The sequence below is a fragment of the Micropterus salmoides genome, unplaced genomic scaffold, assembly GCF_014851395.1.
Source record: "Micropterus salmoides isolate LMB-PRFRI ecotype aquatic unplaced genomic scaffold, ASM1485139v1 Ms_hic_scaffold_23, whole genome shotgun sequence".
Lineage (NCBI taxonomy): Eukaryota > Metazoa > Chordata > Actinopteri > Centrarchiformes > Centrarchidae > Micropterus > Micropterus salmoides.
This window is the reverse complement of record NW_024041484.1, coordinates 14,366,751-14,392,210: the sequence shown is the minus strand read 5'-3', so window position 1 is coordinate 14,392,210 and position 25,460 is coordinate 14,366,751. Positions and strand designations below refer to the sequence as shown.

At 41.9% G+C, this 25,460-nt stretch overlaps 2 protein-coding genes and 1 non-coding gene across 8 annotated transcripts in view; 2 read left to right on the top strand and 1 right to left on the bottom strand.

Annotated features, from left to right (window-relative positions):
• Positions 1-19,303, top strand: part of LOC119917943 (ninjurin-2-like) — a 35,605-nt gene extending 16,302 nt beyond the window's left edge. The window contains exons 2-5 of one of the 6 annotated variants that reach the window (XM_038738389.1): positions 14,827-14,963; positions 15,248-15,327; positions 17,741-17,826; positions 18,683-18,842. In XM_038738389.1, the coding sequence (XP_038594317.1) occupies positions 14,827-14,963; positions 15,248-15,327; positions 17,741-17,826; positions 18,683-18,697 (318 nt within the window). In that variant the 3' untranslated portion in view covers positions 18,698-18,842. Of the gene's footprint in view, positions 1-14,826; positions 14,964-15,247; positions 15,328-15,645; positions 15,810-16,262; positions 17,008-17,740; positions 18,367-18,682 lie in introns of those variants that run through there. The other 5 variants (XM_038738387.1, XM_038738388.1, XM_038738386.1 and 2 more) reach the window with 5 other exon arrangements.
• A 464-nt stretch (positions 19,304-19,767) lies between these two features.
• On the bottom strand, positions 19,768-19,840 carry trnak-cuu. The gene has a single exon. It is a non-coding gene; the product is annotated as a tRNA-Lys (tRNA).
• Positions 19,841-21,994: 2,154 nt separating this feature from the next.
• Positions 21,995-23,214, top strand: LOC119918537 (tripartite motif-containing protein 12A-like). The gene is made up of 3 exons (XM_038739314.1): positions 21,995-22,244; positions 22,355-22,589; positions 22,734-23,214. Exons 1-3 carry the CDS (start codon positions 21,995-21,997, stop codon positions 23,212-23,214), a joined length of 966 nt encoding a protein of 321 aa, XP_038595242.1.
• Positions 23,215-25,460: the final 2,246 nt, after the last annotated feature.

Genomic DNA, 25,460 nt, shown 5'->3' with positions numbered 1-25,460 from the left:
TATTTCTTAGTGTGCTGTACAGTAGAACACACCAAACAACAAATTATTCTGCCCCAGCATCCTGTTTTTGGTCTGGGACAGCCCAGAGATTCTCGTTCTCCACCTCCTCCTCCTCCTCCCTTCTCCTCCTCCCCCCTCCTCCACTCTACTCATGCTCCACCTCCTCCTACTCCTCATCTTCCTCCTGTCACATTTCCTCCTCCAACTCCTACTGTTCCTCTTCTTTCACCTCTTACTCCTCTTCATACTGCTCTTCTTCCTCCTCCCCCTCCGGGGTGGCAGGCAACATAGCAAAAAGGCCTTATTATATCATGTATGTAAAATCTTTCAGTTGGAAGTGTGTCCCTTTGTTAGGTTTCCTTAGGATGCCCCTGCAGGGCTGGAGGAGCCAGCTGGCTGATTCACTGATATGGGAAACTCTCATGTGGTTATGGTTAGGAATGCAGAGTCAACTGATATTAGATTACTGCCACGCTTTTTCCCCTACTTCCAGATGGCAGATTGGAGTCCAAATGCAGACACACACACACACACACGCTCACAGAAGCACACACATGCACACACGTGGTCAAATATACCAGTTACTCTGTGTCTGTATGTGTCATGTTAAATCATAGTTTTTAACTTGGTTTTCTGGTCTTGTGGGTGACATTGTGGCACTGCATGTAGGCCTGTGTGTGGGCCATGGACTGTATATAAAAAGTGGACGTAATCATCGTGACGTCACCTGTTTCTTTTTTAAACCTGTCCTGCCTAGCAGCCTGGTATAGAGTATGATGAGCTGGATACCATATTGTGCCAGACAGATTTTACTTTAACAAGAGAGCATTAATATACTCCTTTGTCTGTTTTATTATTTATTTAATTATGTATTGATTTGTCACCGGGCCAGACCGGGGGGCAGACATGGGGATGGGGGGGCACAAACAGACAGCACAGAGAAAGGACAACACCTGTAAGAGAAGGGGGATGGAAGGTGGGGACAATAGGGAATAGTAGAGGGAAACACCGATTGCAGAAAGCAAAAACAGAGAAAAACTAAGGCCGCCCACGCCAGCCGACATCCCCCATGCACAGCACGCCCCCAGGCCGCCGTGCAACACCAGCCAAACCAGCAACGAGGCAAAATCAACCAGCTCAGCTGCATGCCACCACCAATCCACCCACCCGTCAAGGACCGAGAACTCCAGGCACAAGCCCAGAATAATCCGGAGCACAGCCCTGCCCCGCACCCACACTGCACATCCCGAAAACTAACTTTATACTTCAGTATCCAGAGGGGTCCAACAACTGGCCGACAGAGAAATGGGGAAGCATGCCAACGAAGCAAACCAGGGGCGCAAACTGGTCCCTCCAAGCCAGCAAGGAAATGCCTCCCCGGACTCCAATGCACAAACTAAACGCCCAGCAGCCATCCAGAGACCCTGCACAGGGAAAAAGCACATTGCATCAAGATGCATCGACAATCGCCCTACAATCCCAGCCCTTCAACCTGCGCAGCGCCCAGAGAACCCCACCCTCAGTAGCCAGGGCACCCCGCGACCCCACAAAGCGCAAAGGACCCCAGACCGCATGTCCCGGGGCAAGCTGCACCTCGCCCCGAGGAAGAACAGCAGAAAGCCGTGCCAGGAAGCTCCCTGCCGCCAGGGAGCGATAACGCGGAGAATCCGGCAGTCCCCCAGCCCGACAGTCCCCCAGCCCAGCCAGAGGCATCCCTCCCCAGAGTGCAGGCAGAACCAGCAGCCCCCGAGCCCCATGAACCCGAGGCCAATTTCATCCCCGAACAGGGGCCCAGCCCCCCCAGTCAAGCCACCAAGGAGGAGCACCAAAACCTACCCCAACAACACCGGCCATGTGCCCCAAAGACTCCAGAATGCCCCCACTGTGAGAGAGCCGGCAGGGGGAAGCAGCGATAGCCCCACCCCTGCCGAAGTGGGCCCAGGTGACAACGGGCCCCCAGGCCCAGGGACACACCATCCGCCCAGAAATGAGCAAAAGCCAGAAGCCCGAGTCCCCAGATCCCTAGGTCCAGAGCGGGCCCCCATGCCAGGAGAGCCATCCCCGGGGCTCAAGGGGCAGGACACGAGGCCAATGAGAATCCCCCCCACTCCTTCGACCCCTCTACCTGCCTCTGTAAATGTATTGTTTTGTGTTGGATGCATGTCATGGATTGTGAAGTGTTGTATGGTGGAGTAAAGATAAGGTGTGTGGTAACTAAGGTACAATTAAAATTGGAGGGTAGTTGTGACACAGGCACCCCACAACTGTCAGGTAGTGGAGCCTCCCATCGTGCCCCTCCCACCCCCCAAGCCCTCTGTGTCTAATGTGTAATTAAAATTGAGGGGCGGTCAGTGGGGGAGGAAGAAGGGCGAGGCCGCAATAAAGCAGCCCCACCCACCAAACGCCCTGCAGCCTGCCCGCCCCCCAGAGTCCTAAGGGTGTATGTTGTGAGACATGACCAAAGGGGGGAAGGTGAGGGAGGTCATAGGGAGGCTAGAATGGTCCTCCTCACTGGGACCAGATACCTGACTGGCCCCATCATTCAGTCCTGTCCCCCACCCCCCTAAGCAGGAGGACGCCAGGTCCCTCCAGCCCAGGGCTTATAGCAAGAGCCCCTCTAGCACCGGCAGCACCCCAGAGTCAGCGACAAACCCGCCCAGCCCCAGGACCGGTGCAGGGGGGCCCAGCCCCCCCAGCGCGCAGACCCGCCCCAGATCCAGAGGCTCCAAAACCCCGAGCCCCAGACCCCCACACACCCCCGAGGCAGCTTAGCGCAGCTGGCACATCGCACGTTCACCACCGGACAGAAACTGTACTTCTAATTTCCTGGTTTCAAATTAAACCATTTCTGTAACTGTGTTTTCTTCTTGGAAGTGTACATCCAATCCTGTGTCCGTAAATGGGTAAAAACGGGTAAAACAGTGGATTGGCCAATGCCATGTGTTTACTTTTATTTGATTGGTAGCAGAAATACAAAGCTCAACTTATTGCTTAGCAACTGCCCGTGCTTTCGTTCGGTCGCGCGCATCCACACATCCAGGATAAAACAGTGTGAGTTCAGTTGCTAGTTAGCTTTTTAAAAACTTTCTATATAGTCAGTTTTGTGAAATGGGGGGAGAGACGGATGAGGAGGATAACACAACAAAATCGGATGAACCACCAGTGTCAAAGAAAAAACGATTTACAACCTACAACTCAGACGGGGCGAAAAGAGAAAACTTTTCTGAATGAGTAAGGCCCACCCAAGGAGACCCGTTCTCTGCTACCTGTGTTTTGTGTCCTGCCAAAATTTCAGTTAAATATGAAGGAAAAACAGTGCTGGAAAATCATGCAAAAACAAAGAAGCACCAGAGTTTTGCATTAAGCAAACGCAAAAATCTAGCCATTGCAATGTTTATGACAAAGAAAGGTTCACCAGAGGAAGACAGGATAGCAGTAGCGGAGCTTAGCAGTGTCTGCTCTGATGCATCAAACTCAAGGAGCGCCAAACTATATCCATACACAGTCCAATATTTCCACAAAGATGAGGGTGTTAAATATGGGCTATTGGAATTTTACGAAGACCCCCATGGAACCAGCACAGCTATCTACGAACAAATTGTGGATATTATAGAAACAAATGGCTTGTGTACCAGCCAGATCAGTGCATATGGTGCTGACAATGCATCTGTAAATTTTGGCAAGCATAATTCTATCAAAAAACTGAAAGTCCACACATCGTAAAGGGCAACTGCAAATGCCACTTGATCCACAACACCCTGAAAAACGCCAGCGCTGCAGGTTATGATGTTGAATCCATTGTCCTAAAAATCTACAGCGAATTATCATGCTCAGCCAAAAAAGTCGAATCTCTGAAAGAGCTTTGCGAGTTTACTTCAGTACAGTACAAAGAGATACTGAGGCATGTTCCAACATGGTTGGTTATCTCTATTGCCTGCAATTCAACGGATCCTGGAGTGTTGGCCTGCCCTCAAGTGTTATTTTTTGTCACTGGGAAAGAAGGATTGTCCTGACATTATCTGGAAGGTTGTATGCAGAAGTGGTGCTGATGCTGCCAACAGCAATGATAAGGATGATGTGACGGTGTCTGAATGCTTCCTGTTGCTCATGCACAATGTAATGCAGGAATTTGACAGCGCAATTCAGAAGTTGGAAAATGAGAGTGCTACTCTACTGGATGTTCACGGAGTAATTAGCCGATTGCGCAGCCAACTAATCTCGCGTTGTGCAGACAGATTTTATGACATTTGAGTCCAGCTGTGTTTGATTATACTGATTGGACTTGATTAGGAAAGCCACACACCTGTCTATATAAGACCTTACAGCTCACAGTGCATGTCAGAGCAAATGAGAATCATGAGGTCAAAGGAACTGCCTGAAGAGCTCAGAGACAGAATTGTGGCAAGGCACAGATCTGGCCAAGGTTACAAAAAAATTTCTGCTGCACTTAAGGTTCCTAAGAGCACAGTGGCCTCCATAATCCTCAAATGGAAGACGTTTGGGACGACCAGAACCCTTCCTAGAGCTGGCCAAAGGTCACTGTGGCTGAGCTCCAGAGATGCAGTCGGGAGATGGGAGAAAGTTGTAGTAAGTCAACCATCACTGCAGCAATCCACCAGTCGGGGCTTTATGGCAGAGTGGCCCGACGGAAGCCTCTCCTCAGTGCAAGACACATGAAAGCCCACATGGAGTTTGCTAAAAAACACCTGAAGGACTCCAAGATGGTGATAAATAAGATCCTCTGGTCTGATGAGACCAAGATAGAACTTTTGGCCTTAATTCTAAGCGGTATGTGTGGAGAAAACCAGGCACTGCTCATCACCTGTCCAATACAGTCTCAACAGTGAAGCATGGTGGTGGCAGCATCATGCTGTGGGGGTGTTTTTCAGCTGCAGGGACAGGACGACTGGTTGCAATCGAGGGAAAGATGAATGCGGCCAAGTACAGGGATATCCTGGACAAAAACCTTTTCCAGAGTGCTCTGGACCTCAGACTGGGCCAAAGGTTTACCTTCCAACAAGACAATGACCCTAAGCACACCGCTAAAATAACGAAGGAGTGGCTTCACAACAACTCCGTGGCTGTTCTTGAATGGCCCAGCCAGAGCCCTAACTTAAACCCAATTGAGCATCTCTGGAGAGACCTGAAAATGGCTGTCCACCAACGTTTACCATCCAACCTGACAGAACTGGAGAGGATCTCCAAGGAGGAATGGCAGAGTTTACCCAAATCCAGATGTGAAAAACTTGTTGCATCTTTCCCAAAACGACTCATGGCTGTATTAGATCAAAAGGGTGCTTCTACTAAATACTGAGCAAAAGGTCTGAATACTTATGACCATGTGATATTTCAGTTTTCTTTTTTAATAAATTTGCAAAAATTTCTACATTTCTGTTTTTTTCTGTCAAGATGGGGAGCTGAGTGTACATTACTGAGAAATAAAATGAACTTTTTTGATTTTTGGAAAATGGCTGCAATGAAACAAAGAATGAAAAATTTAAAGGGGTCTGAATACTTTCTGTACCCACTGTATGTCTAACGCTAGCTGTCTGCGACTGAGCGGTCCAATGGAATGGGATGCTCTCGAGTGACTGGTCAACAAATTAGCTTTGAGCATTGACGAAGACAAACTGTATCAGAACTACACTGTACTGAGCGATGTATTTGAAAGCATCCCAGAAAAGCTGGCACCAGACAAGAAATAGGCTTTTTTTTTTCAAGAAGGAGAAAACAGCAACTGAATTGCTCAAAGTGGTATCATTTGTTTTTTCTGTCCCTGTCAGCAACGCCTATGTTGAGCGTGTATTTAGCCACATGGAGGATGTCTGGTCAGACAAAAGGAACAGGATGTCAGTGGGGTTGGTCAAAGCCGAACTTCAAGTTAGATTAAACTTTAAATTATCATGCATTCATTGAGGGACAGTCGGGACTTCTGCAGGCAGCAAAAAGGGATGAGAAATACACATGGAAAAAGAGGTGAGAAATGTCAGTGTTAGGTTGCCCAAATTTATTTATTTATTAAGTTAACAAAAACAAAACAAAGTTGTTTATAATCTATTATAATACATCTAATCATGTTTTAATTGCTAAAGGGAGTATAGCCTATCATTTGACAAATGATTAGATTTTATAATAGATTATAATTATACAGTTAGTATATGTTTACACAATGTTTATACAAAAGTGTATTTAATGTATGTACTTAGTGTAGAAAGGAGTCCAGAGTGAGTGCCTCTAGGTCAGGGAGAGCCTCTATGTCAGGGAGTGCATCTACGTCAGGGAGAGCATCTACGTAAGGGAGTGCCACAAGAAAACAAAAACAAAAACACAAATCAAAGGTGGCAGCCCTAGACATGACCATATTTGGACAAGACGGTGGAGTTAACGGCCGTGTGTGGCGCCAGCTAGCTAGTAATTTTAACCGGCTGATTAACCGGCTAATTTTGTCTAGCAAACAGTCTTAAAACTAAATGCCAACTCCTTATACCTTTAGCCTGATTGACAGGTCACCATGGTAATGTCTTGTCAATCATAGATAATCCCGCCCTGAAGCATACTCTGCTTTATGGTCTATTTTCCTCTAAATAGGACCATAATTTACTAAATGAACATCATGTTGTATTGAAAAAGACTTGAAACTAGTGATTGAGACCATAACTCGTTAGGAAAGTGTTTACTGAGGTAATAAATCAGGTGAGTACGGTCATTTTACCATCATTTCTAATGGAACCGGACTTCTTTTTGCAACCAGAAGATTTTCCCCCTGCTGGTCGTTCAATAGAATGCAGGTTTAAGGGACTTCCGCATTGGCGTCGCGTCTCAGACCGGAAGCTTCCCACTTGGTGTGGTCAAGTGTCCGAACACTGGGGGTGAGAGATCAAAAGTCATAGGTCACTGAGGTTGTATGGGTTGTTCATTTTCCCAGTGCTTTTTACACACACACAAACAGCTTTACTTTTAATAAAATAAAATAAAATGTAAAGATTTAAAGGTCATGAAGGTACACAATGTCTGTTATCTACAACACTGTAAAAGTACTTCTTAAAAGGTATTTTAAGCAAAATGTACTTAAAGTAGTAAAAGTACTCATTGTGCAGCAGAATGGCCCTTGTCAGAGTTATATTTTGTTATATCTTATATCATTGGATCATTATCACAGATGTATTATGTGTATGATGCATCTGATGTCAACTGGTCTAGGTGGACTACTTTATATATTATTGGGTAGTTTAATCTGTACCAATGTATCAAATTTCATTTAGGTATCATAAACTGATAATTTGATTTGTATGTAAAATGATAATCTGTAATGTAATAGTAACTCAGTAAAATGAACTGTACTTGAGTAAGTGCCCCAAGTTACTTTCCACACTTTCTACTACTGTTATGTATGTTTTTGCACTCCTTAGCCCCTAACCGTAATGCTACATGTCTCTCAAACAGAAATGAGAACCAGAAAGAAATGTCCTCACTCTCTAGGTCTAAAACTTGAATGGGGTCTCTTACACACACACACATACACACTCACACACACACACACACACTAATGGATTTCTGTCTACATCCTGCCCAGCAATTACTGAGGCTTCGGTCCTGCTATATAACAGCTCGTCCTCCATAGGATAACAGGAAGATGACACTTTGGCCATCACAGAGAGACAAGATAGGACAAGAGCTCAGCAGATAAACAGATGAAAGGAAGCAGAGAGATCATGGTTTACAGAAAGGTGGTTAAAGATCACATTTTATTTGATTGTAATTCATTTTATTTATAGTATAGTTTTAATATTGATGCTGTATTGTTTTTCAATCTTTCGAAGCAGAATGCAGTAAGTGGAGTCAAGAAGCAAGTCGTGATTTATGTGATAGTAAATAGGAGAGGAAAAGGGGAAAAACAGCACTAAGGGAATGATCAAAAAGGATGAGGAGGTGTTTAAAATGACATGTGGGTTCACTCAGATGTGACATAAAGGACACAGCAGGGTACAGGTTTGTTAGAGAGACGCATAATAAAGTATGGGCCATATTACACACACACACACAGACACACACACTCACACACATTTTAACGCCGTTTTTTCATGCCAGCTTTGCTAAGAAACCTACTGCATGTGGGTGAAGGGGACAGAAATGGTCTGTGCATGTGTGTGGATAACAGCCTCCTCCCTATTTTCTATGTCTTTCCATCTTCAAAGTTTTCCCAATAAATGTTTTGACTCCAGCACAGTTTGTGTGTGCCTGAGTTGAGCTTTGTCCACTGTAGTAAGTATATTCACCGACATGCCCACCACCCCCACCCGTCGTCAAGCACGCACATATACAGACAAACAAGTAAGCTGGCTGGAACGCAGCATTTCACGTGCTGACCCCAGTGTCCCCCAAAACAAACACAGAAAATGTCAAAAGGTGATGTTTGGCTTGTCAATATTTGACAATAACGTGATATTTTTAGAGTTTAATGGTTTCACAACAAGCAAATCCCCAGTATTTCCACGATGAAGGCCCCCGTGGAAACTTTTTTCACTGTTAGTTTTAAATTTTTTAATAAGTTTTCCTCTGAAGAAACACAACATTGACATATTAGGATGCTATAATGTTGATACGGTAAACTTTTTAGCAAACAGTTGCTGAGTTACACACCTAGGACACACAGAGTTACATTGGTATTCAGTTGGAAACGTGTTTCTGGCTAATATTAGCTCCCATTGTCAGCTCTGTTTTTATCTCTGCTCTCATGATGGGAAATATGAGGCTCTTTAGCTGCTAAATGCGCCACTATGACACCAGCTAGTCGCTAACTTTGTGTATTTGTTCTTTGTGCTGGGCAGGTAGTGTTGAGTTGGTTTTCAAGCTTTTTGGCTGCCTGCTACAGCTGGAAACATGAGAGTGGTGAGACTAGACCACAGCAGTAAAGCTGTAGGCCATAAAACTAAAGCTTGCTAAAAGCATTGCTAATGCTCAAATGCATCTTAGAGTTGAGAGGAACTCTAGACTAGGGTTTATCAATAACAACGCCTTTTATATTATACCTAGTCAACTGACTCATTGTTCATGTAGAAATATTTTTATTAGTGCAGTTTTAAAGTTACAATTTTTGGTTTTGTTCAGACTGCCAGCCGAAAACATTTTTTGGCATATCTAAATTGTATCCAGATTAATTTTAGAAAGTGTGGACACAAAAAACACATGAAATGCCATTTTTGCAAATCAGATCCAAGTTCCATTTTGAGGTGGTCTGAACTGCGATTCCAATCAGATTTCAGAAAGATTAATAATGTAATTCGTCTTCTTCTTCTTCAGTCAAACTGGATTTCTGTCTTTTGCGTCACTGGCAACATGACACACAACGATGACTTCAAATGACAGAAGGGTAGAATTCATGATCTGCGCTGTCAAGTTGCGGTGCAGAACTCCAGATAAACTCAGCAGTGGAGTTCTGCACCATGACTTGAGTGTTTGGAGGCAATTGTTTGGAGGGCAAGCAGATGGATCTCCATTTCTTATGCTTCTGCGTTGAAGAAGCAGAACGCAAATACATCCATCAGCTATTAACTGTTTAAAATGGGGTTTGATATAAAGAAATCGTAAGGATTATACCTTTAACAGGAGGTTTCACCTCTCCTCAGGGAGATCGACCAAGTGACCTGTGATTTGTCCTTTGAAAATCCTTTCAAATCAGACATTTATAACAAATCATGGCGCTTAGTTACTAAAATGAAAAGCTTCATGAGAAAAGTTATCTCGGGCCTGCTCCTACTTTTAGGCAAAATACGGGTCATAATTATAGTAAAAACCATTTGTCAGTAGTAACTCAGACACTGTTCTACTGCCAGTAAGCCAGCAAGAGAAAACACAACTCAACTCTTTGTTACCGCCTCTCTTCCTCCCTTCATGCTGACTCCTCTTCTTTGTGTCGCTATCTGTTTCTCTTCATTTGCTTTTCTGCTCTCTTCCTACTCCCTCAGCCTAAATGACAGTTCCATAAAAACCAAACAGAAAGATGATGCCTTCAGGCAGAGAGAGCCTTGGAAAAATACAGAAGAAAAAAAAAAAATTCAAATAGGCAAGAGACGAAGAGACAGACGGACATTACAAATAAGATACTTGAACAAAACCAGAACTCCACTCCTAGTTGGGCATCCCTGCCTATTGGCTATTGTGGCAGCCAATTGGAGTCCAGGGGAGGAGCACTTCCTGTGAGGTTGTTGGGGGGGGGGGCTTCCCATGTCGTCAGGTTTGTGTGTTTGTGTGTGTATGTTTATGTGCAGTTAGCAGTGTAAAAGTTAGAAGTGTATATTTTTGTGTGCACTGGTTGTGTACCTGTTCATGTGGAACAACATATTCTTGTATGTACTTCATACATGTACACAACAAGTATGTGTTTATGTGTGTACTGTAGATCTGGTGTGTCTGGGTGAGGGCATGTGTACATTTTGTGATGTGGTCCTGTGCCCTGGGCTGTGGATCAGTGAATTTCAGGAATGGGGTTTTACAAGTACTCTGGATTTCTAGGAACAGTCTGTTATATAAATACCATACATCCTCAAAAACCAAAAAAAGAGAACTTCTGTGTACAGAAGTACAGTTTACTTACTCAGCTCAAGAATATGTTGGGAGTTATGTATATTTATATATACTATTATTATTAATATTTGCTATAGTTATCCTTAGATGCAGGACATTGTTACTGTGTTTTTAGCCAAGTTAGGGGCTTGGCGCTAAGGATGGTAATATCGGTCTGTCAGTCGGTCCACCACTTAGGTCCAGACTGAAATATCTAAACAACTTTTGGGTGGATTTACATTAAACTTTGTACAGACGTTCATGCTCCTCAAAGGATGTACTCTAAAGACTTTGGTGACCACCTGATTTTTCTCTTAGAGCCACAATAAGGTTGACTTTTTTGTTTGTGTCTCAACAAGCATTAGATGGATTTACATGAAACTTTGCACAGATGTTCATGGTGTCCAGACAGCGACTCTCACATGATGTCACTTCCCCTTCCAGAACACACTGGACTGAGTGGCAAAGCATCTGTTACCGTGGCTGCGTTTAGCAAACCGGGAGTGAAACAAGTGATTATTTGCTCAAATTAAAGGCAGTCGGACTCGACAGTGATCCTAACTGCTTACCAAAGAGCCAGTGCTCCAGCTCTTTCCCATTTTAGATGTGTTTTTTGTGTTTTAGCTGATTAAAGCTAACGCTGCTGCTTGTCTTTCTGCCACTCAGTGAGCGTAACTGTGTTCTGTGACATCACCTACCAATCTCACAATTATTCTTTGTGTAGCAGCTTCTTTTCCCCAGTTCATCTTTTATTGTATGTGGATGTGACTGACTTGTGTGGGAACAGTATTTTTAATCGTTCAGAAATTAGTAGTAGTAGTTGTATAGACTGCTGCTAAGTGTACGGAGACCGTATAACTGGAAAATATCCAGTAAAACCAGGATATCGAGACACTAATTTGGTGTTAGCTATGTGTTTGACCCTTAAGAATGAGGAAAGAGCCCCCCCCCGAGCCTAGCTGGTTGTAATCCACAGCTTCTAAGGGTAATTGTGTGTAACCCCGCTGACCTCCTGCAACCACCATCTCCAGACTACTGCTGTAAAAAAGGATCTATCCCTCCACTATATGAAACAAAGGGTGAAACACTAATTTATGCACATATTATAATAAATCAAGTTAAGTGCAGATTAAGTGTGATAAAAGCACAATTGGTACATTCAGAGCGGTAATACACTAAGTGAACACACATGGCGTGTAAAACTCTATGTAGGCCATTCCAATGTTTTGATTGTGGTGTGTGTGTGTGTGTGTGTGTGTGTGTGTGTGTGTGTGTGTGTGTGTGTGTGTGTGTGTGAAGTATGTGTGTGTATTTTGGTGGGCTGCCCAAGGCTGATGTTGATAAAGTGTGACCACATGAGTCCCAAGTGGAGAAAAGATGGAAACATGCCAGTATTCTTCTCTCTCTCTCTCTCTCTCTCTCCCAGTTTCTCTGTATCTATATTACTTCCTCACACCCCTCCGTCTTTCTCTCCTTTTCCTTGCCTGTTCTCTTTCACACACACTCCAAAAAACATACATAAGGTCATGGTACATGTGCTCATGGTGTTTTGACAGTCTTACAGTTCTAGGAATTGCTTCATACTTTCTTGAATATTAACTCAGTCTGGATCAAGCTGTCCTGTAACACAGACTGTATGGGGAATAAATCAATTTTGGGAAATAAATCAATTTTCGGCGCAAAAATATATCATGTGTACTAATTTGATGAGGTTCACAGCAATAGCACATGTCCACAGAAAGATCCTTAATAAGATTTAAAATTAAACCCCAGGATTAGTAAACATTTGGATAAACTGAGCGGTGCAGCGGTAAAAATACCCCCCCAAAAAGCATTCTTTTCGTCTTATGTAGAAGGCCAGCCTGTTTTGGTTTGGGTTTGTGGCCCTCGAAGAGTCCAAAACCCACATCTGAAAATGTCAGCATCAACATCTTGTTCCAGAAATCATGGCACAGTTATGATAAGCCGTAGACCTCAAATGAACACTCAATGAAAATTATTTGTTACCAAAGTATACCTGCCAAATTGCTGTCTCCACGCAGAAGGAAGTCTGCCAGTACTCACGGGCAAGAGGGAAGTGGATGTAAGTAGTTTTGTGGAGCTATTGGTTATAGCCATCGGTTAGCTACAGTACATACAAGTTTGCAAGAGCAAGCATTGTAGGAGTATGAGGCAGAAACAAAGACACATGGTCTCAGCCCACTAGAACACTGAGTATCCTTGTTTGCTCACGCAACCACTGAAAACATGTTAAGTACGGAAGCCCTAAGCGGCCATCGATTCATATCTTTATTTTACTCCGTTTTCCCATGATAACGTGATCATTTTCTCGTGATCTCGAGATAACAAAACAGTAGTTTAACATAGGGGTTGGCAAGAACGTTTCTTAATGGTAATTTCATGGTGCGATTAGGGTTACTGAATAGCTCAGTTGCTAAGGTACATGGTTCAAAGCCTTAAGATTGTGTGTTTAATCCTCATGGAAGACTAATTTTAAAAAAAAAATCTTTCATGTTATTAAATATTTCATATTCCAAGTTGTTATGAAGATGACTGATTCACATGCTCACAATTAATTATGTGCTGGAGTAGACTTTTCATTTCCCCATCATTCCCAGGCAGAGGAAATTCATCCGCTTCTCATTCAGGGGAATCCATTTAACTACACATTTCCTGACGGCTATTTCAGAACCTTTGAAATAGCCGTTGGTAAATGTGTGATTGGATTCCCCTGAATCTCTTGATAACAACTTTGTTGAAGACAATGATTAAAAAACACACAAAAAAAGAAAAAACAAACCTTTACAGAAAGCAAGGCTCAAACCTGAAATCCTTAGGGTGCAAGTCCTGTATTCTACCAACGGAGCTATCTGCTGGCTAAGTAAATTGGCATGAAATTATCATAAAGAAACACACCTTTCTATGCATGGTGGCTTTAAAGAGTAATGAAGGTCCACCAAAATGTTGACATACTGTACAGTACATCATGGCACAGTGTTTGTGCCTTGGCCATTACCATGTTAACATTATATCTACCAACGGTACTGGCCATGGTACCACTCATCAATTTCACAAAAACTATGCTCACATTTTTGAGTTTTGGCTGATCTGACACAAAATCCTGGTTGAGGCTATTTTGCTGTACAATATGATGCTCTTCATAATTATAGAATTCAGTAACGGCCTTTGTTTGTCTCTCTAGAAATAGTGAAGAGCATTACTCATTCACAAACAGGTTTAGGCTTCTTAAAGAGCATTAATTTCATAATTTAATTAATACATTTCAAACAACCCAAACCTGTATTTGGCAATGTTTTTTATGAGACTATTTGTTTCATGTCATTTAGTTGCTCACATTATTTCCATTGTAGTGTGGAGCAACAGTGAAGGAGAACTGCACCAAGACACCAGCATGGGACTTAACACAGTACCATATAAAAAACAGAGGCAGCACACTAGAGAAGCTGCAGGGTTTAACAATTACTGTACATGTACAGTGTCAACGGTTTGTTTATTCTGGAGCAGTAAAGCACATTACAGCAGAGTGAGGTCATAACGGACAATGTGTCCCTAGAGTGGGCAGAATTGACTTTATATATGTGATGTATGTCTTCCTTAAACACATCTCTGTTTCTGTGCAATCTAAAGAACAGACAGCACTGATTCAAACTACACTGACACAGCCAGTCTGTTTGTGGACAGAACACTTTAATCTATATTGCAGTGTTATGTAATGCAACACACACACACACACACACACACACACACACTTACTTACTTTACTCTAACATACAACACATGTACATGCATACACACAGTTGATTTCTGAAGCCTCTAATGTGCAACCAAGTGCAACTATTCACCACTCAAAAAACAATTACTCCCAACCATCGGAAAATGAGCTGCAATCAGAGCTCTCATGGTAAATGAAGCATAAGAAAAATTAAAACATTTTCCAGCTTTAAACTGCCAAAATAAAAGAAACGCTTATCTCATCCCTACACAAATACAGGAAAATGGCTCCTGAAACTGTGTGATGACAAATATAATTCCAATGTTCTATGTAGGGTCCAATTAATAAGCAATGACAACAGTTTACTTATCTTTTGATAATGAAAATCAATATCTTGTTGACCTGGACGGTGAATCTGTCATTAATACATTTTTCTGGCTCGGATTTGGTCACAAGAATTGATAAATAAAACACACACTTCATCTGATGCGTTTTTCTTGATGTCTGAAATCTGTACCTTTCTCTTTCAGGGAGGTTCAGCCTCTAATTTGAACATGAACCTGTATGCCACCAAAAAGACAGCAGCTGAGGGCATGTTGGACATCGCTCTGTTCCTGGCTAACATCACACACATGAAGACTGTAATCGAACAGGGAGCTGGATACAGGTACAGTATGTGTGTGAGGGAAAGACAGATCACTTTCTTTTAGTGTTTTAAATAAGAAATGTTTACACGGTTTCCAAAGTTCCACTGTCAATTCAGTTAAAACTAGTGTTTTGCCAAGGAGAAAATATAACTGAATGAACAAACATTCTGCCTATATATTCATTGAAATTATAGAAGAGTTTTATTAGGTTTCAAGGTCTTGAATTTTCAAATTTACTGTTGCTTCAAACTGTATTTTTTGATAACTACATATTGCATATTTTTTTTTTCTCTCTCCTCCTCAGGTATTACATTGCTGTCCTGACACTCATCTCCTTCTCCTTGGCCCTCCAGATAGTGGCTGGAGTCCTGATCATCATCATTGGTAAGCCAATCACATTAAAGCATTAGTCTGCTTCAAGACCACCTCCAGAAATCCATCCTCCATGTTTTTAACCAATCATATTAACATACTAATAAACTGACACATTTATTTGAACACACAGGCAGTGTAGGTTGAAGTCCACTCACTTTCTTGTCTATTTTGGCAGATAATATGTTCCGTGTTAAACGTCGAACCAAACAAATATCTTCTATAAAAAACAACTATGAATATAAAAGGATGATGAGAGCAGTTTTGCAGTTTTTGTTTTGTTGTTATTTTTGGTATTTGTGTGTGTGTGTACGTGTGTGTTTGTTGCAGCGCGGCGAGACGTCACCGAAGAGACCAACCAGAAGCGCCTGGACAGCCTGAACAACACCACAACCGTCATCATCTTCCTCATTTTCATCACCAACATCTTCATCTCCGTCTTTGGGATGGAGCGCACGGGCCTCTTTGCCAGGATGCATTTCTGAATTTCTGACGTAGGGAATTATTTTTATGCAGATGTTTTTTATTTTTTTGAGAAGCAGGGAAAGATTATGACACATTCAACATAGGGCACACGCACACATTTACATGTAGCCTACTCATTTAGCTGTCGCTTTATCCAAAGCGGCTTACAATTGCTATATACATATATATATATGTATATATATATATGTATGCAACCCCCACCCGCACATGCACACACACACACACACACACACAGGAACACATACTCATTGTTCTACTTATAGTACTAATCACTATCACTATTACTGTACTCTGATGTCTTTATTTGATTTTATTCAGTGTGAATGGACTGGGCCAAAGGACCAACTAGTGTGTGTGTGTGTGTGTGTGTGTGTGTGTGTGTGTGCTTGTGTTCAAATTGCCTGTGCATGTAATGTATGTTCTTTGTGTGTGTGTGTGTGTGTGTGTGTGTGTGTATACAGCTCGTCTTGAGCTAACCCTCCTACCCTCATATCGGCGGTTGTTGAACTTCCTTAACAATTTGACCACCGGCATCATCTTCCTCACCCTCATCGTCAACATCATCAAAGCCGCCTTCGGCACACAACGCAGCTGCTTCCTGCGATGGCTGCTTCAGCGTTTCATTCTATGATACACATTTGGGACATTTGCACGATATACGTACGTTCATCCACAAAAACTAACATAAAAGCGCATATTCAAAGTTGCTTTGTGTAGAATTTATGTGTCTAAATTGATAAAAACTTGCATACTTCCACACTATTCATGATACTACCACCAGATGGCGCCACAGTAGAGATGTAATCCTACTAATCCAGCTTAATTTTTTATCCATTCTGTTGCTGAACAAAATGCAGTTTATAACTGTAGTGTGACACACCTTTACACTCATGAACATACACACATTCAGATTGGGAGTTCGCTCCAGCATTTAGCCTCAAAGCAAAATGTAGAAGGAAACTTTCAGTGTTACGTCTGTGTGGTAAACATGAATATACTGCCAGCAGCCAGTTTGCTTAGCTTTGCTTTGCTTAGTTTAGCTTAGCGCAAAGACTAGCAAAAGGGGAAAGCAGAGAGCCTGACTATGCCCAAATGTAACAAAATGTGCCTACCTGCACTTCTAAAGCTCACTTTTTTAGTTACCAGCTGCTAGCTCCAACTTCATTTTTACAGTATGAGAGAGGTTATCATTCTTCTCATCTAACTCTTGGCAAAAAAGTATATATTTCCAAAATTGTTGAACTATTCCTTTAGGATGCTGAACATCTATTGGCTGCTGTCTGTCAGTTTCAGGAAAACTCTAGTTGTATTTAATTGAATGAAAAATATAACTGTCTCAGTAGCCAATGTAATCCTTAGGCCTACAACATTTGTTTTTCTCAGATTTAAACATTTCTTCACCTGCTCTACCTAGGGAACATAATAGCTAGAGATCAAAGCTCAGTGAGTTAAGACCCGTAAAAAGACATCAAGAAAACTGTGTTTGCCTTGATTGATCGGTGCCTCAGCCTATCACTCGCACCATTTGCTTGTCTGCCTCAGCTCCACAACATCTTCTCAAAGTGCTACTGAGCAGCTTAATCTAACAGGAGCCGCTGGGGGTTCTTCCCTCGAGGGCAGCATTAAACTGTATTTGTTGAGTGAGGGGATTACATCTTTCATGTCGAATTTATTTAATACAAATAAAACAGCAGCTGTGTTATAAGTCTGGTCAAAATGTCACATAAACTAGACAGAAGCTTGAGGGTGACTGACTGCTGTTTGTATGGGTGCGTTTCTGTATGTTTGTTTTAATGGGATCATTGTGAGTAGGCCTATGTGTACGTGTGAGTATGCATGCATCACCTGTATGTGTCGGTGTGGATGGAAGTGTTTGAAACATTTGAAATTGTGTGTTTGTGTGTCTGTCCGTGTGTGTTTGTATGCCTGTGTGTTGTAGCCCGCAGGGACCTGAACGTGGTGTCCAATCAGAAGCGACTCGACTACCTGAACAACCTTGCTACAGGCGTCATCTTCATCACCACGGTGATTAACTTCTTCGTCAGCTTCTTTGGATCCAAGAGGACTGGCTTCTTCCGCTGGCTGCTGGCTCGACTCCACTACTGACACACACACAAACAAAACCCCATACGCACTGACATATCAAACACATTTACACACCGCAACATGCATGCAACTCACACACCATTTGCATCATTTCCATTTGTACACACTTGTTGATTCAAACAATTATGTATTATTCACGCTTTGAAAAGCTGTAATCCAACTAAAATATTTTCATATTAACCAACTGAATATCTGTGTAAACATGCATTCTTTTACTTGCTGCAATAATGTGGTTGTGCAAAAATTGTGCATATGTTCCATTATACGAATTTCAAACAGTTTTACACTTTACATGTGTTTCCCTGGATTTTTTATAGAATTTATTTTTAATATCTTGTTTGACATAGTAAATTACGTTACGGTTCAATACCAGACAAAAAAACAGGGTAATATTTAATATGTACTTTCACAAGCTGAATAAATGTAGTGATTTAACAGAAGCCTGTGCTTTGCTTATTGTGTTTTTTGCTGAAGAGTGACATGCAAAGTAACAAAGTGGACATGAAGTGGGCCTAATGATAATGTGTGTGTGTGTGCAAGGGTGTCCGTACGGCTGACGATGTCAGTGTTTGAAGGAGCGAAGTAAAGTTGCCTTTGCCCTTTATTTTGTGTATTTATTTTAAAGGAATCGAAATGTAATGCATCTTGACCAAACCAGAAGTCTCAGTGTGTGAGAAGCAAGCGTAGTTTGAACACTCACTTCTTTACTATGTATGTGTGTGTCTTGTGTGTGTGTGTGTGTGTGTGTGTGTGTGTGTGTGTGTGTGTGTCACAGGGCGTCGGGACCTGAATAACACCGCCCTGCAGAAACGTCTGGATTACCTGAACAACGTAACAACCATTATAGTCTTCATCACCACAGCCCTCAACTTCTTCATCAGTACCTTCGGCATGCAGCGCACTGGACACTTCCCATGGCTTATGATGCGAATTCACTGACAAACACAAACACACACACACAAACACACACTTCCGCTGAATATTAAACTGCACACCCACACAGGCACACTCATCATAGCTTAGCAACGTACATTCAGTGGACTTTTTTATTTAACATTTAATGTCTATCTTAGCTATGCACACATTTGTATTTGACAGAGCTGTTACATGTTAATATCTTATTTTATGATTACATAAATACTGCATTATCAACCTAACTTTTTAAAACTATGTCAAGTACACATATGGTAAAACGTCATTTAAATGGGACATCTACAACCACACTGTATAATCCTCCTTCTCCACACTTTTATTAGGTAATGGTGACATCTAGTGTCTGAGAGAAGTCAGGATCATAAAAGCATCCCTGGACTAATGTCAGCCTCACTACAACAAACAAAATCAACAAATAAAACACATGGTTAAAAAAAAGAAAAAAAGAGCATGAATTATTATTATTATATGATTCTGAATATTGTTGGTACTTTATTATGTCATGCAAGAAAGTTGCCTGGACCATCACAGCAGGTCAGAGGTCAAGCTTTAGACCAATCTGCATGCCCTACTTTATTGTTTTTAGATTAGTTTTAATAGTGTGCTCATGATGACTGCATATTGGCCAACTTTACAGCAAGTGAAGAAAAATTTGGGTCAGGACATATTCAGCTGGAGCTTCCTCAAACTGGTCAGCCATGGCTGTTTTGAGCGGAAGTAAAGTCAAAGAGAAAGGGTCAGCTTTCTCTAGTTGTTTCATACTATAGTTAGGGAGCCTAGCTGCAATGTTCTAAATTTCAAGTATGATACGTTATAACGTGCTGTTAAGGTTTATAGTGTAAGGGAATGCGGCAGGATGGAAAGCAAACCGAACTTTCCGAAGTATGTAACCGAACTACTGCGGTATTTCATATTTCAAAATGTGAACGCCCAACGTGGGGCTCGAACCCACGACCCTGAGATTAAGAGTCTCATGCTCTACCGACTGAGCTAGCCGGGCTAGAGAACGCACGCAGTTGGGTTCATTCTGTTCGGATCAACGGAAATGGCTTAATAAAGAAGATTATGGTAGATTATTACGCCTGCAATATTAACAGTCCTCTTCTAATGAACTATTGTAGTCTACGTGCTGCGTGTAGCTATGACCTTGTAGCCTATTGATGCTGGCTAACAGAACTACACCCTACATCAACCAAAGATGGTTCTGGTGAGAGTCGACATAGCCTACTTATTCCGTCTGTGTCCGGTTTCCATCTATCATGATTCCCACACATCTAAACAAATCGCTATTTTTAACAGTAATATTCTCATTAAAATCACAGACTTTTATCATGACTCTTAATACATAATGTTCTCAATTCTGCAACGCGTTTCTATGTTTATTGATTCAGCCTATCAGCTACATGTAAGTTAGGCCTACATATTCACTTTATTTGGTGCAGTCCTCCAAATAAAGTGAATTGGCTAAAACATTTGTAATAATCTGCAAACAAACTTTATGACTCTTATGATTAAAAATGAACACGTGCATGAGTATGCCCTGTCTTCAAAGAGGCACCTTCTCCATTTAGACATTTTTTAAGTGTTAAATTGCAGAATTAGCTCACATTACATTTATTCATTTAGCTGTCGCTTTCATCCAAAGCGACTTACAATTGCTAAATAGGCTATGTCAGACATAACGTTAGGCTATGTCGGAGAAGCAACTAGGGGTGAAGAGTCTTGCTCAGGGACACATTGGTGGATGGGTCACAGTGGGGAACCAAAGGTATGTGGCTTATTCATTTCGCCATCACCACCCCATTAAATAGAATGCCATTAAAGAGATTCATGATAATGTAACGTTAGCGTCCCTCAAATAAGAAGCTACGAGATGATAGCTGGTTTGCTCCTTCTTTATTACTGAACAAAATACAGGCTACTATGGGCCGTAGCCAACAACCAAAAACAACTGCCGTGACTACCCTCAACCATCGACTGTATATAAAAAAAACTCACCTCTCTTTTTTCACACACACCCTCCCTTCGGCCTAGCAGGAACAATAACAACCATCCCTCTAAACTCTCTGCCAATCACAGGTACGAACACAGTTGATTGACAGGCTTCTAAACATATCGCACATTCACTGACAGGAAAAAGACATTCACTGACATCCTGGAACATTGGAAAACATACTGCTTATGGTAAACAGCCCTTTCTGCCGGGTGACTAGAACAATCTTACTAGGGACATTCTGACTCCACAATAAACACCAACTAGTCATCCAGTCCGTTACAATAATGTTTTATTATGACAACTGGCAAACCATAAAATAAAATAAATAAAATAAAATCTAACAACAATAAAGAAGGCAAGTATACATGTATAAAATATATATAGTTCGCAGTTTTGTACACAGTGAAAAGAAGAAAAAAAAAGTCTGAGGGTAATGCTAATGCTGTTGTCAGATTTAATAACTTTTTTTCCAGTGAGCGGAGGGAAAGAGGAAGGGAGGGATCATGTGTCATTCCCAGGAAATGAAACTACACGTCTAAAGGTACATTTAAGGGCTCTAATTCTTTTTTTGTGTCCAAGTGGAAAATATCCCAGTAGCTAAACGCTCACTATAGGTACTACCACAATGCTAAACTACCTGGGCTGTGTTTGAAAGTGGCAGGATCTGCAGTGTGTTCTGTATTTAGTCTAGTAGAGTAATTACTAAATTCACAATTTTATTGCTAATTGCTAATAATAATTGCTTTATTTTATTGCTGTTGAGCTCAAATGTTGTCTTCTTTAGGTGTCAGAGGGGAAATAATCATTGGCTCATTGCCAGCATTACAATTCCCAAAGCTTTTGTTTTACTGACCATACTGTGAGTGTTAGTATGACTGTAACCATAAGATAATTCATACACTTTGAACTTCTAAGAGAAAGAATCCAGCCTGAGAAACTCACATCCCATAGATCATCATACTGAAGGTCTGCACCATCTTGAAGGGCCAGTTAAATCTAAATGACTACATCCACTTCAGTTGGTGATTTGCCTCAGGAAATTCACCCTGTGTTACTGTGTTCAGTGACTAATGATGCACTGCCTTTGACTCTGTTTGTCAGTGTACACTGCTGTGACCACAAGAATGGTGTTTAATTTCCTCTCCTGTACTTTTAGACATGGCCTCAGACAGTAGCCTCCCACGTGAAGAGCAGCTCCTGTGTTCAATTTGTTTGGATGTGTTCGCTGAGCCTGTCTCGACTCCGTGTGGACACAACTACTGCAAGACATGTATCACAGGGTACTGGGACAGCAGTGACCTGACACAGTGTCCCCTCTGTAAGAAGAAGTTCCGCAACAGACTACAGCTCCAAGTCAACACAGGGTTCAGAGATATGGTGGAGCATTTCAACAACATGAGTGTGAGGGGTGATGATGACATCCTTTGCAAACCAGGGGAGGTGCCCTGTGACGTCTGCCTTGGGCCGAAGCTCAAGGCCCAGAAGACGTGTCTGGTGTGTTTGGCTTCATACTGCCAGCCTCACCTGTAGCCCCATCAGAGGTCACAAACCTCAAGAAGCACCAGCTGACGGACCCCGTGTCAAACCTGGAGGAGAGGGTGTGTAAGAAGCACGACAAGATGTTTGAGCTCTTCTGTCACGTGGATCAGATGTGTATTTGCTTCATGTGCTTGAAAGACGACCATGCAACGCATGAGGCCGTCCTGTTGGAGCATGTGTTCGGAGAGAGGAAAGCCCAGCTGGGCGATGTGATGTCAGAGATAAAAATGATGGAAAACGCTAAAAAAAGGAATATTAAGGAAATCAAATACTTAGCTGAATAGAGCAAGAAAGAGTCAGAGAACGAGGTAGCAGACATTGCTGAGGTTTTCACTGCTCTGGTGGTCTCTCTGCAAAGAAGCCAAGCTGAGCTGATTGAGTTCATGCAGGAGAAGCAGAAAGATGCACTGAAGCAGGCCAAAGACCACGTGACACAGCTGGAGCAAGAAGTCGCTGAATTGAGGAGGAGAAAATCCGAAATGGAGCAACTTCTACAAACAGAGGACCACCTCCGCCTGCTGCACAGCTGGCCATCTCTCTACATCCCTGTACACACAGAGGACCTATTCAACCCTCTGTCCCACTCCACCCCTGCATTTACCCTAGACCTCTCTGACATCAGAAGACAGAGTTATGTGGTGAAAAAAGCAGTGGCTCAGATGGAAAATACACTCACTAATGAGATAGAGACGCTTATTCACGAGGTCAGGTTTTCTGATGGCTGTGAGGCCGCTAGACAGCCGGCGGCAGCTGAAAAATGGATGACGGATGAGTTTATTAAAGAAGTGTGGGATCCGCCTCAGGACAAGCTGATGATGATCCAGCAGTGCGGTGTCTGAGGATGGGAAACAACTGAGAGTTAGTGATGGCAGGCTTTTTTTTCCTGCTTTATTCGGGAGAAGATTTGAATATCAACGCTTCGTCCTTGGGAAAGAAGGTTTTTCTTCAGGCAGGTTCTTCTATGAGGTTCGGGTCAGTGGGAGTGAAGCCTGGCTCTTGGGAGTGGTCAAAGAGTCCACTAACTGGGAGAAGTTTTTGTTTCCCTCCCCTGAGGACAGAGCCTGGACATTTAGTGGAATCACTACCCAATTCCAAGACCAACATTTTGGTAATAATATTGTTGACTCTGCTACCGTGTACCTGAGGCAAAGGCCCCAAACAGTTGGTGTTTTTGTTGATGATGAGAAGGGAGAGGTCTCCTTCAATGATGTGGACGCCAGGACTCTCCCACAGTGGATGTACCTTCATTGAGACAACGCCAGCACTAAAAGCCTTTCTCTATTCTATGGCTGGCACTTCCTTAAGTAGCAGACCAAAGCTCCACCCTGTTTTTGGTATCTATGGAGATGATTCTGACAACATGCTTGAAATTACTCATATGGTCTGCACAACATAAGGTGCAGTATATATCAAGGAAAATCCATGTGTAGCTTCTACCAAAAAGCGCATTTCAGATTTCTTATTGTATGTTTGTTAGTATTGGGGCACACATTATTGGAATATATTACAGTATATTACTTGCAGCAGAGACCTATCAAGAAATCTAGACTGTAGTAATCGTTGTAGTAGTATCACACTTTACAAAAATACAATAAAATTCAGTGTAATATATATATTCTTATATTTAATTCCTAGCTTTCTGTCTTTTTGTTTTTTTTTACCATATTGCAAGAAGTCAAAGAACAAAGCAGGGAAGATCACTTACTTGAAGGTTGGTGATGGTCATCTTTCAGTCATTCATTATTGCCACATCTATGTTGCAATTCCTGTGTCTGACCAGGAGATGGCTTCATTGTTTAACCGGCATTCTAGTCTGTTTCTCAGGGATGATTTAAGGAAACAACAGAGTGGAAAATGGGATCATAGGAGCCTAATTTCATCCTTGTCACTTTCAAAAATGTGATTAGTCCTTACCAAAAATGAATCTTCAATAATTTTGATAAATTAATCGTTAAAGTAATTTTTTTCTCTGGTTCTTGCGTCTCAAATGTGAATATTTGCTTGTTTCCTCAGGCTTATATGATAGTGAACTAAATATATTAGTGTTGGTCGGACAAAACAAGCAACTTCAATGTATTCATTTGGGCTCTCTGAACTTGTGATGGACAAGCTTTTCTGTGATTTTATATACCAAATAATTAATCAGCAGATTCATCTATAATGAAAATAACCAAAAGTCACAGCATTAATAATTTTATCAGCGAGCTTAAGCTTACACTTACATACTGTAGTCTCTGGGGGCACCAAATTTGCAGTTAATTTACTTGTTGCATTAATGAACATTACTTATTTTATTTTAGTATTCAATTATGAACACATAATATGTGGCATTTTATGTCTTGATCACTTTGTGTTGACTCCAGGGTCCACATTCCATTCATTGCACTTTTAAATACAAGCTTTTTGGAAGGCCAAAGACATCCATCTGGCATACTTACATGTCTGACAAATGTATGTAATATGCAACTGATATGTATTATACTTAATAAAAGAATTTCTGGAAAAATTGCTTCATGTGCAATGTGTTTTATTATGATTAGAAAAGTGGGGCTTTTAGTCTTTTTTTTTTAAATGATAAAATACATAAATCCACCAATAACAGTTTTCGCTGATCAGCTTAGCAGAGACATTTCAGAAGGGAGCGCTGGTCCACGTCTCTGGGAGTGTTTCTCTCAAGGGGAACTTTACCCAGCAGACTATTTATACTTCAGCTGACTGACTGACTGGCGCCCTGGGAACTGGACACTGTGTGTGTGTGTGTTTGATCATTGTCTAGTTGGAAAGATTTCTTTAGGATGATGTATAATTGTGTTTGAGAGACAGGCAGAGAAAAAGAGACCTGAGAGGCCACGGTGACCAGCTATGAAACATGCCACATACTCTAGTCAGATACTGTATGTAGGTCAACATACCACAGGTCAAATGCATGGATGCAGAAAGAATGAATAAGCATCACACTAAAAAGAGAGGACTTTTTCTTTAAAAGAGAGGAAGTTAAATTAACATGTATAAATGTTACATTGCACACTACAAATTTAACTCAAAGTACAGATATGTCATTAAAAATGAGTCCTACACCTGAGGG